Source organism: Trichoplax adhaerens, genomic scaffold, assembly GCF_000150275.1.
Source record: "Trichoplax adhaerens TRIADscaffold_4 genomic scaffold, whole genome shotgun sequence".
In the NCBI taxonomy this organism is placed as follows: domain Eukaryota; kingdom Metazoa; phylum Placozoa; class Uniplacotomia; order Trichoplacea; family Trichoplacidae; genus Trichoplax; species Trichoplax adhaerens.
The window spans coordinates 5515552-5530017 of NW_002060946.1; the positions used below are offsets into that span (position 1 = coordinate 5515552).

Here is a 14466-nt window from a genome sequence, read left to right on the forward strand (position 1 = left end):
ATCAGTTATAATTTGTATTTTAACAATTAAGAAACATTCCGTATATCGCTATAGCAGGCCCACCAACAATACTAATTACTGCATAGCGATTGAATTTTATGCAACAATTAAAACATGTAGAGCTTTAGAAGTCACGTACTTTGTTAATTTATCTTTGATACGACCACTAGAGAGGTTAAGGGTTCTCACAGGAAATGCTAACACCCTTTCCATTATAGAAATGACCTTTATTACTTCAAAGCACTAACATAACGCCAGCCGCCTGTATAGTCACAATTTCTCGTGGTATTCGCCAACAACTCCTTTTATAGTCTACTCACAATGTACCATAAGATAATATGTTTTACGTAAAATTGGATTGTACAATACTATTAGTATAGATACTATTACGTTTCATCAGATGATAGCACTTTAATATTGCCTTCGGCATAAATCACACGCAATTCACGAACAGTGAATTCTCGCTATTCTTCCGGCGTAGCCATAGCCAATCATGAAATCAGTTTCAAAGACCGTAATGAAAAATAAAATAAAAAAATTGCAACGTTTCGTAGGAATTGAAAGTTCGAGATCGCTGACACCAAATATGTAGCGATTACTGGATACTAGGGAGGTTAAAGGTTCTCACAGGGAATACTAACACCCTTTTTATTATAGAAATAACCTTTTTTACTCCTAAGCACTAATATAACTGCAACTGCCTGTATAGTCACAATTTCTCGTGGTATTTGCCAACAACTCCTTTTATAGTCTACTCACAATGCACCATAAGATAATATGCTAAATGTAAAACTGAATTATACAATACTATTAGTATAGATAGTATTACGTTCCATCAGGTCACTGTCAGAGTATAGCAGAACACGATTAGAAATATGCATCAATCTTGAACTATCCTTATGCAATCCTTTTATTCTTTCCACCATTTAGGGTTACAATATGGAGAGCGGCATTGTGATGCTGCTGATTCTTTGACGTTCTACAGGATCGTTCTTAGTAGCAAATGTAGTCGTAAAAAATAAATATGATATCGAGTAAAGTAGAAAACTACCAGATTTAACGCGTTTTATACTACCAATAGCTAATCGTATACGAGTAAAGGGTAAAAGAGTCCAGAGGTAAATAGTTTCATCCTCAAGCTATCGTATGGTTAATTTCTTGGTAATCATCTCTCTAAACCTATAAGCTTATTTACGCCATTATAAATAAACTATCTGCACTTTGAAGTGAACTATTGCACAATTATAGCACGAGTATACTGCAATCATAGACTTACACATTCAGCAAATCTAGGAGTACAGCATATAGCATAATTGACAAACATCTACTTTCGACTTTGTACTCGATAGAATAGATAGAGCTCAAGATTAGTAAATTAGTAGCCTGTAGAACAGTGCAACAGCAACTAGCATCGATCTTAGCCTTGGCCATTTTATATATAAGTTTGATGCACTTTGTTACAGAGCTTGTTGAAGCTATTCTACTCACGCATTATTGTATACCTAAATTGAAATATCTAAAGAAAGAATCATCCATAAAATTATTCACTATTATTACAGCTTGAAGGAAGTGTACCATAGCCATAAATAACTTATCTTAGATCTTAGCTTCCGCTATTTTACATATAAGTCTTATCACACTTTGCTACAGTGTTTATTAAAGCTGTCCTATCCATCCTTTACCGTGTATCTTTACTGAAATGTCTAGAATGAAAGAAATCCCTCATAAAATTATGCTATCGATATTGTTACAGCTTAAAGGAAGTGTATTATAGCCATGGAAACCGATCAAACACCAATCTGATAGCTTGCATAGATCTTAGCCTTTGCTGTGGCCGGTTTTATATATAAGTTTTGTTACACTTTGCTGCAGAGCTTATTATAGCTGTTCTATCTGCTCATGCATTACTGTATACCTAAATTGAAATGTCTGAAAATCATTTATACACTTTGGCAATATTGAAGGCAGAGTGCAATGGCTATGTAAACAAATCCAATACTGATTGAAATACTTCCATACGAATGCTTACCGTATCCCTGAGTATGGTACAAATCCCCTTTCAACTAACGAATAACAGGGTCAGTACATAGGCCTACTGCAGAATGTCTACAACTCTATAACGTAGCTAATATAAATTACTGTAGTACTGTAGGCCCGCCTTCTATCCTTTTCTATACGTTATAGAGTTGGGTAGTGCAGCTCGGTCGTATATTAAATCATCATTTTGCATTGGAATATTCGCTAGAAACTCTCTATCTCTCGTAGTAATTTGAGTTTAGAAATAAAATCCAACCCCAGTTATAGTTTCGACAGACTGTAAAGAAACTTTACTACCGTCAAGATGAAAATTGAAGGGAAGACAGCCATTGTAACGGGCGGCGCTCAAGGCATTGGAGAGCAATTCTGCCGTGCTCTTGTTGATCACGGAGCCAATGTAAACTTTACATACATGTAAAAGTAGAATTTATTAAAATCCACCTTTGATATTATCATTTAGAGTAGGAAATAGAAGTAGGCTAAAAAATCGCTATTGATAACGGCTTTACTCTGTATAGATTTGTATTACATATAAGTAATAGCTGCAGGATTCTTCCATCTTGATACGGTAATTAGATAGCATTTGTAGACCTGCAAGTGACGAGTAAAGCTATAAAAGCAGAAAATCCAGCTTCCATATTGTAATTTAGAGTAGGAAACAGAACTAGGCTTAAATTTTACTGTCAGACATCACCTTTACTCTGTTACAGACTTGCGTTACATGCAAGCAAATAATCGCAGAATTTTACTATCTTGATAGGGTAGTTAGACACATGGTAGACCTGAAATGACGAGCACATTAAATCGAATAAAGTATTTCAAGTTATAAAAGCAGAATTTATAAATCTAGCTGAGAAACTAACATTTAGAGTAGAGGTTAGAATTAGCCTCTACATGGACTCTGTATGGATTTGCATTACATGCCAGCAAATAGTCGCAGGATTTTGCTATCTTGATTTGGTAATTAGACATACGGTAGATCTTCAAATGACAAGTACGTGTATATTAAATCGAATAGATTACTTCCAAGTTGCAATCAGGTCATCACTATCAGGGTACGAATGGATGTGTTATTTCATTACCAATTACCATATGTACTATTTTAAGCTCGGGAACTACTGTAGTGTGCGATATTGTATATTTTTCCTTGCAGGATTAGCGATGCAAAATGATAGTCTATTTTTAAGCTTTTCTTACGTTCGAGCAAATGCAAATTGAGCTAAATGGCTGCAGTAGTCAATCTTATTGCATCCTACTTTCTCGCATAGTAAATGATATTAATTTCAGCCCTTACCCACGTTAGAACAAATATCTCACGCATAATGTTGATCATTATAAAGTTGATACAGTTACTGTAACCGAAAGTATTGCTTGGCTGAGCTGTACTTTCCTACATGTTCCGTGATAAAGGACTAGAGTAAATTCCAGCCTCTACCCACGTAATGTCCTATATGTTACGCATAGTATTTGTCGTTGCAAAGTGTATATCTAAGTTAAACTAAAAGATTACAGTTGCAAGTTCTATTGTGCGAAGCTTTCTTGTATGGTTCGCGATAGATTAATTTTCAATTTTTACTCCTATAAGATTAAACATTTATCGTAGGATATTTCATTACAATGTTTATGCAACCATTGCAAGCTAAACGATTCGTTGCTATACTTGTACTTCCTTCAGCAGTATTAGAGTAAATTTCTAGTCTTTACTGACACAAGATTAAATAGCTTACTTACATATCTTAACCTAGAGAAGATATGTTAAATATCGTATCGTATCTACAATACTTAAGAGTAGAGATAATCAGCAAATTTACTAGCGATCAGTTGTAGTTCTTTATGGAAATAAATTTGCTCATCTTGGTGGATATTCTCCGTAAGCATGACTACTTACGTGCTAAATTATTGATAATCTTTTATTAGGTGATTATTGCAGATCTTAAGAAACAAAGAGGCGAAGATCTTTGTAGGGAATTAAACAAACAATATAGATCCAATCGTGCAAAATTCATACAATGTGATGTAACATCCAAGGCGGATTTACAAAGTAAGCTTATTATATCACCTTTGGTTATATTGATTGATAACGGTACCATGATTATAGAGTGAAACGAGGATAGTTGCAAATACTGAAACTTTCCCTGCACCATTGTATCATAGATACAATCCATTTTGCTATCAAGACATTTGGTAGATTGGATATTTTATGTAATAATGCGGGTGTAACAGAAATCGGAAATTGGGAGAAAGCTATCGAGATCAATTTCGTAAGTAAAGCTCCTATGGATAGAAAGAGCATTAATTCATTTAAAGGCGAATAGAAAAGAATGTACTATTGAATGATCAATTTAAGACCATGCACTAATAGAGTTGTAGTAATATAGAATCTATTATTGCTAAACAGATTATGATTTACGTATAATAATTATAATTGTCTATACTAATTATGAGGTTGCTTGGTTGGTATCCTGATAGTATTAATCAATCAATAATAGGCTTATCGATCCACAATGCTACTTTCATAAAATATCCGAAACAGTCTAGCATACAACTAGAATCATTCGATCATTATCGCTACCTTTATTGATTAATTTGTAGGAAATAGTCCTCAAGCAGAAAATAATTTCATAGCAATTTTACACTAGCCTTAAAAATAAATTTTGTAGGCTAGTCGACTAAAATGGAGTAATGTCTAACTTCTCAATACCACTGCCGATAGAACAGACCTCTGCTCTATCTCATAGCACTATTATATCAATGATTTATCAATTAGACTAGTGTAATTCGTGGTACCAAGTTAGCAATAGAAGTAATGTCTACACGAAATGGTGGCCATGGAGGAGTAATTATTAACACTGCATCTATGGGAGGTATGAGAATATAGATTTATTTTCTTCCTGTTGTTATTTATTATGACATTAAACTTACTTACAAGATATAGCAAGTCAAGATGATTCATATTCATATGCTATGTTGCCGGGCGTACTTCTACTTCTAAAATATAGCACTAAGGCTACATACAAGCATATTGCCTGCTATGATATACCGGTAGTAGATGGCTTTTTAAGTAATTCTTTCTTTACAATTATGGTAGCAATATTTCCTATCATGGGTGGCCCTGTCTATAGTGGAACTAAATTTGGAGTTTTGGGCTTCTCACGAAGCTTGAGCGTAAGACAGACAATATTAAATATACTCCATTCCGGTTCATAGCGACTCTTTCGATTTAAGGACTAATAAGGCACTTGCATAACTTTTCAACTATTTTGTATCCAAGAACTTGAATGCATCGGACGGTATCCGTGTTAATGTCATATGCCCTGCATTTGTGCGAACTGAAATGTTTGAAGCTTCTATTCCAAATTATATAGACAGCTATGGTAATGACTTTCAGAAGAAGATGAAAAAGCACATTGTCAGGTAAAGTTGTTCATAGTATGCCTTGTCGAGGCCTTCTTTACTTATTGTTGTACGCGTAAGTTTGGTGAAAGCAGTCTCTGTCAAAGACTGTAGTTGATATTATTTACTATTTTATAAATGGAAGTAGTATGCTATTAATTTATTCCAAGTAGAATGTTGAATTTGATTCTCTCTGCCTTGCAGTCCAGTTCTGGTTGCCCGTGGAATGATACAATTGGTAGAAGATGACACAAAGAATGATGCCGTTATGCGAGTTACTGGTGTTCGTGGTATCGATTACTATAAATTTCAAGAATCTAAATTATAACTTGATGAGGAAAGGGTATTTCCAAAGTTATCCACCTGTTCTTGTTTGGCTCTTCATATTGTGAATAGGATGAAATTTTTTTGCTCATCGCGTAATTTTATTGTATGACTAAGATAGTAAGACTAGTCTTTATCAATTTAGCTGTTTTATGAATAATAGTCTAAAATTCTAGTAGACGCCCTTTAAAATTAGCATTATGAAAAATGAGTACAGTTGCACTATTATGTATTTTGATATAGAAAAGTATGGCTAATATCGATCCTTCTTGTTAATGTGATCGGAGACTCTTTATTAATCAGGTTTTGCGCTCGTAAGTTGTTCTATTACTGCAGCTAGCACTAGCATTAACGACCTGTTAATCTATCTTGAATTCTGGAAATAAATTTAATAGCAAATACATTTAAATGTGTTCGTTTCCGAATAATACTGCTACCACAACTTCAAATTTGATTAGCTTGCACATCAACATTAACTGTAATTGGATTTATGAAGGTCAAATAGAGTTATACGCTTCCCCCTTTCATGACTAAAGGCGATAAATCAGTTTTGACTATGCAATATCTTCTTCGTTAAATGAGCTATTGTTTACACCATCGGTTTTCCTACAATTCACGATGACGATAGCCCTGAGCTGATAATATAATTAGACAAGGGTTAAGGATAGTGCATGGCAGAAAGTCATCGATATTTATAGAAATCGGGTATTATACTGTATAACACATATTTAATTATACTGCACAATACAATCGTAGGGACTCAACATATGGTAGCGGAAAGGAAAAGCTCAAAATGATCTTTATTTACCTCTCTGAGACACCCTGTGACAGCATGGACTACGAAAAGAAAGCGAGGGGCTAGAAATGGTCGTTCGCTCGAGTGGAGGCTGATTATTTTACTGGTCATTTTAGCTGCATTGCATGTCTGTAGTGGTGCACCATACAGTATTAGGCATCCAAATAAGCTACAGTCGATTATATTATTGAACCGTAGCAAAGGACGATTTGTCCGAGGTCTTCTTTTAGTAGTCCTTGATTTGATTCAGTATGGTAGACTTATTTATTGGTACGATATAGTAGAATGACCGAAAAAATGATCAGCTAGCACAGTATTTATAGCTTTATTTATCCTTCCGTACAGTATGCAGTTCGTAGTTTGTGCAGTAAAAAGAAAGAGATTGTCTACTGAATTAGCTACTAGGTTGGTTTCTATAATATGGTAGACGATTTGAGTGATACACGTCTACTCGAATGACCAAAATATCATCAGCCTACCTAGTGCCTATGTGATAGAATAGAGATTATAGAAGAAAGCTCCAAGTACACTCTCTTCCCTCTACCTTTCTCCATGAGGCTGTTAGAGCGGTACGCATATACACTACGTAGAATGACCAAAAACATGATCACCCTGTCTATATGACAGGATAGAGGTCATAGAAGAAAACTCTAAGTACACTCTCTTCCCTCTACCTCTCTCCATAAGGCAGTTAGAGTGATAGGCATAGACAATATACTGCGTAGAATGATGCCAGAAAATGGTCCCTTGGCTAGTGCCTATGTGATAGAATACTGTAGAGACTATAGAGCAGAAGAGAACTCCACCTACACTCTTTTCCCTCGGCCTTTCTCGATGAGGTAGATTGAGACGTAAAATGACCAAAAAAGATGATCAGAATGCCTAGTGCTTATGTGATAGAATAGAGGCTATAGCAGAAGAAACTCCAAGGACTCTCTCTTCTCGGTCTTTCTCAATGAGGCAGATCGAGACGTAAAATGACCAAAAAGATGATCAGCCCGCTTAGTGCTTATGTGATAGAATAGAGGCTGTAGCAGAAGAAACTCCAAGGACACTCTCTCTCGATGAGGCAGTTTGAGCAGTACGGGTATATTATGTAGAATGACCAAAATATGAGCAGCATGACTTCTGCCTAATTGCCGATAGGTTACAGCAGAAGAAAACTGCAACTACACGATGTTCCCTTTACCTCTCTCTATGAGATAGCTTGAGTGGTAGGCATATATTATTTAGAATGAGCGAAAATTGATCATCCTCCCTAGTGCTTGTGTTATAGAATAGAAACGATAGCAGAAGAAAATTCCAAGGACACTCTCTTCTCCATGAGGCAGTTTGAGTATCTGCCTCTCTTATAATCATATTATGGACTACCAAATCCCGGAAAAAAGTGCATGATATGAATGTAGCTTTAAAAGCTTTAAATTCGAGTAGTCAGTCCATAGTCCTGTTCTCTGAAGTCTAAACTAGACGAGGCATGGGAGTCCCTTCGGTGTGCTTGGACCACCCTACCACACCCCCTTACCGATGCTATAAAAGCCTATAGCAAACGGTTATTCTCTCTCTCCTCTTGCCATACCAGCAATTGAGAAAGTGAAGATCTTTTCTTACCACAAGGTAAGTAATGACTTATTTCATTTATTTCTCGACTTGTTCACCATGTAGCCTATAATACCCTACAGTTCTTAGCTCTCTACTTAGCCAAGTAGGCCGATAGAACACTTGGCTAGGATAGGAGTATCGTATTATCAATCAATAATCGATGTGAGTGTCGAGATAGAGAGCCGATAACGCCTATCTCGGCCTTGATAACTCCTTTGATTACGGTGCCTTGTTGGCCAGCGATGCTGATTGAATCTATTTCCAGCCTATTTCATGACTGGATAAAATAGAATAGCACCAATTCATTTAGAACTATTATTGTTATTGAGGCTGGATGATGAATCGATGTTATTTCATCGTTTATTATTGCCCAGTAGTTCGTCGAATTAGGAATACTTGGACGCTTGACCTTTATCATGTAGTTGATTGGATTGCCTTCTTGCCTAGCGATGCGGATTCGATCCATCTTCAGCCCATTCTATAACAGGATAGAATAGAATAATACCAATTGATTAGAATTACTATGGCTATTGAGGGCTTGATGATGGATCGATGTTATTTCATCGTTGTTATTGCCCACTAGATCGTTGAATTAGGACTATTTCGACGCTTAGATAGCACGACACCTGAACAGGTACTGACAGGGTAGACGCCCATATGCGATAGGCAAATTAAGAAAATGCCAACAAACATGATAGTTTTTCTTCCTATTCCTTATCATGCTATTCTAAATGAGTCCTAGCATGCGGACTTGACAGAATAGTCTTGAATCGATCTACGCTATAAGCTGCTTGATAAATACAAATCACTCTCCTAAAGAGATGCCACTTGTTCCGCAAATCGATCCTGACAGGTATGTGCTCAAACTCAGGCTTGTTGAGTGCAGTAGCATGGCCATTATCATACTTTGTAGTTAGACTATATTGTAGTCTAGCGACTAGAAGAGTGTGATGTATGATGAAACACTTTTTTTAATTCCTGCTTTTTACTAAATAGTAGTCGCAACTTACAATATCGGCTTTTTTTCATTATGTTGTCAGTTGATAACGTAGTAACATTCCCTAATCACGGCATAAATAAATATCGATATATCAAAATCGTTGGTACGAGTATACGGAACTGAAATTGTAGAGAGAAATCGATTGATTTACACTCGCTGCACTATTTTCGAAATGGATGATGCACAGGTACATGTCGTAGGCTTGTTAATTGATGATGATGGAATTAATAAAGCCAGGTAGCGTCAACTGCAGGTGAAAATCTGGTACAAGGAGGATATGCTCATGGCGGAAAATGTGGCTAGGGAAAGATCTTTAATTTGATCAATTTAGTTCGATAACGCTAATAGAACCTTGTCAGTAATTCCTTTTGATCCCATTCCTCTTCGGATCTGTGATTAATTTAGGCACATTTCTACCTGCAGGATCTTGCCACTCACTTTAATAACCTATACCAATTACTACATTATTATTTTAGAACATAAAATGCCATTTAGAACTGCTCCCATTACTGTCCCCTTTCTAACTGCAATGTAAATTTACAATATAAGACTGCTATTGTTACCTGTAGCGTCTTCCTTCCGACATTGATTAATCTTTTCTAAAGATATCATATGGTGCAGCATAATACATAATTTTTTCCGGTCAATAACCACCGAAATTTCCTTTTCTATCATCAATTTGTAGACTTAAGAGGTGGATTTTTACAGTATGCTAAGTTCTATGTAATTATTGACTTTAAAATGGAAATACTTCAAGTCTGGTATTATCTTGTGTAAAATGCATAGTATACCGTATAATTGCTTAAATAGCCACTAAAATTTCTCATCAATTACAATTTTGTGTGCTTATGATATCGATCTTTTCAGTATCCTAAATTCTATGAAACTACTGACATTAAAATGACGATCTATTTCAAATCTTGTAGCAATTACTGCGCGCAAAGTATAACGAACGAGATATATTCTAATCATTACTAAAATACGCATTGCAACGTATAATTGCTCAAATCACAACAAAAATTTCTCATCTTTTACAATTTACTTGATTATAGTGTCAATTTTTGTATCAGACTAAATTCGATGTAATTAATGACATTAGATTGATGGATAGTCTATTAAAAATATAAAATGAATGATCGTTATCATAATGCATCGTGTGTAATTTCTTCAATAACAACTAAAATCTCTCATCATCACTTACATAATAAGATTTCGATCTATACTCTAGGCAAATCCTATGTAATTGCATTTTATATAGCAATGGTATATAGTTTCCTAAAGAACAACTAAATTTTCATCAATCACAATTTATGTGGTTATGGTGTCAATCTTTACATGGCACTAAATTCGAAATATTTAATTATTGATATCAGATCTAGGATTCACGTATTTCAAATACGACACTTTTAATGTTACTATATAGCATGATGTTTAGCTTTATAAAGAAAAATCAAAATTTTTCATCAATTACAATTTATATCAGTGTCGATCTTTACATTGCTGTAGACAAAATTTAATGTAATGTTACGCCGTATGCATACGAGTACTTACCTAAAGAAAACCTAAATTTCCATCAATCACAACTTATGTAAATATAGTGCCGATCTCGGCATTAGACTAAATTCTGCGTAATAACTCAAGCCAGATTGAAGATTTATTTCAAATGTAGAACGATTAAAATGTTTATTTGATATCATGATGTTTAGCTTTTTTAAAGAACAATCAAAATTTTTCGTCAATCGCAACTTATGCAGTCATGCTATCGATCTCTACTTTAGGCTAACTAGTATATCATTCTTGATACTAGATTGAGGATCTTTTTCAAATCTAGTATTGTTTATACCAAAATGATTTTAGCTCCAAATAACTCATATGCTGCTTGTCAATTCTACATGATAGATGTCTTCTAGTAGTGCTTATAAAATAGCTCGATACAAATCCAAATACTAATTTTTTGCTCAATATCTCATTTTATCAAGTTTGACGATTTCCAGTCCATCAACTATCCACAAACATGACTTATGATATCAAAGGTAAAACTGCCATCGTTACCGGCAGTGCTCGAGGCATTGGCAAATGCATCTGCAGTGATTTACTCAAGAAAGGAGCTAATGTAAGTTTATAAAAGATGTAAATCTTTTACTTGGCTAATAATATCGCCTAGCTAACAAGTAGGTTGTATTTGCTACTGATCATTGTAAAAGTGGCAGGCAATAAATGATACAGACATATCATTACTAAATGCCGTCATGCTACTTGTAGCCTTTTAGCTACGACGAATGATTACATTCAATTCCAATATGGAGTTTAATGATAGTATATAAATAAAATAATGGAATGATACTATGATTAATTAAATAACAAACATAATTCTTATTTACCGATATGAATTAATATTGATAACTTAAAGTAAAGAAGTTCTTTGTCTTTGTAAATTAATTAAGTCAGTATTGCTATAGCAAGGTAGCTGTACCGCTAATTGATCCCATCCCATTAAATTCTATCAACTAGCTGTCAAATGCATAGTATTATATTAGCATAACTTTTTAGATTGAGAAGACGCTCATAAAAATGTCTTAGAAATTAGAATTCCTTGTTATCATAATACTGATAAATAAATATCCATTTGATAATGAGCTTAGATATGAATCAAATAATTATAGCGTTGTTGCCATCATAAAATTTGATATCGTTATAATAGGAAAGTTTGTCGAAACGTTTTCAACGAATAAAATTTCGATTCTCGGAATTTATTTTACTACAGTATTTACACTCTAAAAATATCAATGTATTTTTATAAGGTATTATATGGTAGCTTACCAACCATTAATAAGTTTATCTATACTTTAGGTTGTTGTTAGCGATACAGCAGAAGATGTTGGTAATGAAACTACTGCAGAATTTCAAAAAGAATTCGGAGAAAGCAGAGTTGTTTTTATCAGATGCAATGTAACCAAAGAAGAAGACTTGCAAAGTACGGATCCAATAACGATGAATATCTCGATCGATTTATGACTTGTACAGCTGTACCTAATTAATCTCTTGTATTAGATGGATTTCTATAGACTCACTTTTACAACAAGTGTCCATAAACTTATGCAATTTATTACTTTAAAATGCGTTTATCTTATCGATAAATATACTATCATTATTTTTCTATGATCACAACATCATCATTGGCAATATCAGATCTATACAGCAAAGCTATTGCAACTTTTGGCTACGTTGATATAGTCGTTAACAATGCGGGTATTTTGAATGAGGAAAACTGGAAGTTGATGATGGAAATCAATGTGGTAAGTCTTGAGCTGGCAGATCTAATGTTTACTATTAACGTAGAATAGTTTATGAAAACTGCTTCTATCGATTGATTGTATCCTTAACTTGACTTGATGCTGTTTGTTATGAATACAATTCAATATTCTTGCCATGTGCAGACCAGCATTAATCGAGACATTAATTTTTACTCCCAGACTGGCTTAATCCGATCATGCCAGTTGGCTCTAGATAATATGTCGACGAAAAATAAGGGTAAAGGTGGTGTGGTCGTTAATTTGGCTTCAGTAGCAGGTAAAAATTCTGATCGATTTTCTAATAATTCAATCATGCTTTCGATACTATTCTAGTTAATATCAAAAATAGAGATGTTTGCAGTATGGATAGTACTGAAATATTTTCCGTAGGAGTAAGACATGAAATGCTAATATGTAGTATTACAAAACTCGTCAATATAACGTATGGAATAACTCTATAGGACTCATGGCTGGAGAAGGCTCAAAAGTATACCATGCATCAAAACATGCTGTTTATGGTTACACCCGAAGTCAATATGTAATTTTCTCCAATGCCATATAATGCATTTTTTTGCAATATAATTTACCTTGTTCAATGAGCTTGTATTCTATTTTAAAGCTAACACAAGGCACGGATAATGTGCGTTTCAACTGTGTTTGCCCATTTTTGGTGGATACTGCGTTAGCCCAAGATTGGGATAATTCCAATCGTACTTTCCTAACAAGTGATCTGATTGAAAAATTAAAGGCACATATGTTGAAGTAAGTAATATGTTGCTATTTTCTATCTGTCAATATGCTTCTATTTAATTGAATTCAATAATTATCAGAAATAAAAGTACGAATTATTATTAGAATAAATGGCATACATTGTTAAGCATATAATCTTTTACCAGGTGTAACCTTTATAGTTTTACAGCTCATTTAGTATAACTTAACTATTATTGACATCAATTAACATAAATATAGGACAGAGGACATTGCTGAAGCTGTTATATTCCTCATCGAAGATGAATCAAATGCCGGCAAAGCATATTTAGTAACGCCATTCCAAAAATGGGATTACTATGAGCAACCATCTGTCTTGCCTTTTTAAGTTAAATAATGGATTACTCGATCATCTTGCGTGAACGGTATCTATTTCTAGCTTAAATTTCTTAACTGCAACTTTCTTTTGGGTGATTAATTAGTATTACACTGTCAGAGCGTATTTGCTATATCAATACTTTTAAAATTACGTCATTACCGATAATGTTAAGTTAGCCAGGACTTAAAATTGATTTGGTATCGATAGTAGTTATATTTAATGATCAGTACAAGGCCATTGATAAGGGTATATTATGCTTAATAGTCATAATTTATTTCGGTTCAATATTACACATTAATCAGATACTAGAGAATTGCAAAATATTATTCTAGCTTGATCTACTATTATTTTGCATTTTCACAATATGCACTTTATCATCAACGTTGTGTATTGTTAGCATTTGATAATTGATGATTCTGGCTAAAATAAATATGGTGTATTGTTGTAATTCCGCGTAAATTTTAAGATTCCTTCAGTATTCCTTAACTACTTATAGTTAAGTAAAACTCTAGTTATAAGTACTTATATCGGCTATTCTTATTGTAAGATAAGATAGTGTTTTGCTAATTCTAGCAAATTGATCAAATTGAAGTGAAGTGAAGTAAGCGAGATCTTGCAGCTGCTCTTTTCGTCAACGGGTTGATGAGATGATTGTAACTTTCGACTTATTTAAAAATCAATCAGCTTAAGCCTATCCACGGTACTAATCTACTTTGGTGATGAATCACCCCTAGAGTCCAATTTGCTTACCTGCATGTTTTACGAATTTGCCATTAATATACTTCTTTAATGATAATATTTGGAGATCCGGTTGCTATTTACTCACGATTAATGAAGCAATATATCCTATAAAAATTGACGCAATCATTTCTAGAGTCTAGTATATTATCTACAAACTTGGATCTATAAATTTGCTGTAAATACATTCATTATTTAT

General features: G+C 34.2%; 2 protein-coding genes across 2 annotated transcripts; both read left to right on the top strand.

Moving 5' to 3' along the window:
- Nucleotides 1-2341: 2341 nt before the first annotated feature.
- Nucleotides 2342-5758, top strand: TRIADDRAFT_23425 (uncharacterized protein; the record flags this gene model as incomplete). Its single annotated transcript, XM_002111574.1, has 7 exons — nt 2342-2434; nt 3955-4078; nt 4192-4298; nt 4805-4901; nt 5126-5202; nt 5309-5451; nt 5635-5758. 7 exons carry the CDS (start codon nt 2342-2344, stop codon nt 5756-5758), a joined length of 765 nt encoding a protein of 254 aa, XP_002111610.1.
- Nucleotides 5759-11163: 5405 nt separating this feature from the next.
- TRIADDRAFT_37607 (expressed hypothetical protein) lies at nt 11164-13959 on the top strand (the record flags this gene model as incomplete). Its single annotated transcript, XM_002111575.1, has 7 exons — nt 11164-11262; nt 12000-12123; nt 12339-12445; nt 12623-12719; nt 12904-12980; nt 13062-13204; nt 13412-13959. The coding sequence occupies 7 exons, from the start codon at nt 11164-11166 to the stop codon at nt 13536-13538; spliced, it is 774 nt and encodes a 257-aa protein (XP_002111611.1). The 3' UTR covers nt 13539-13959.
- Between the last annotated feature and the right edge of the window lie 507 nt (nt 13960-14466).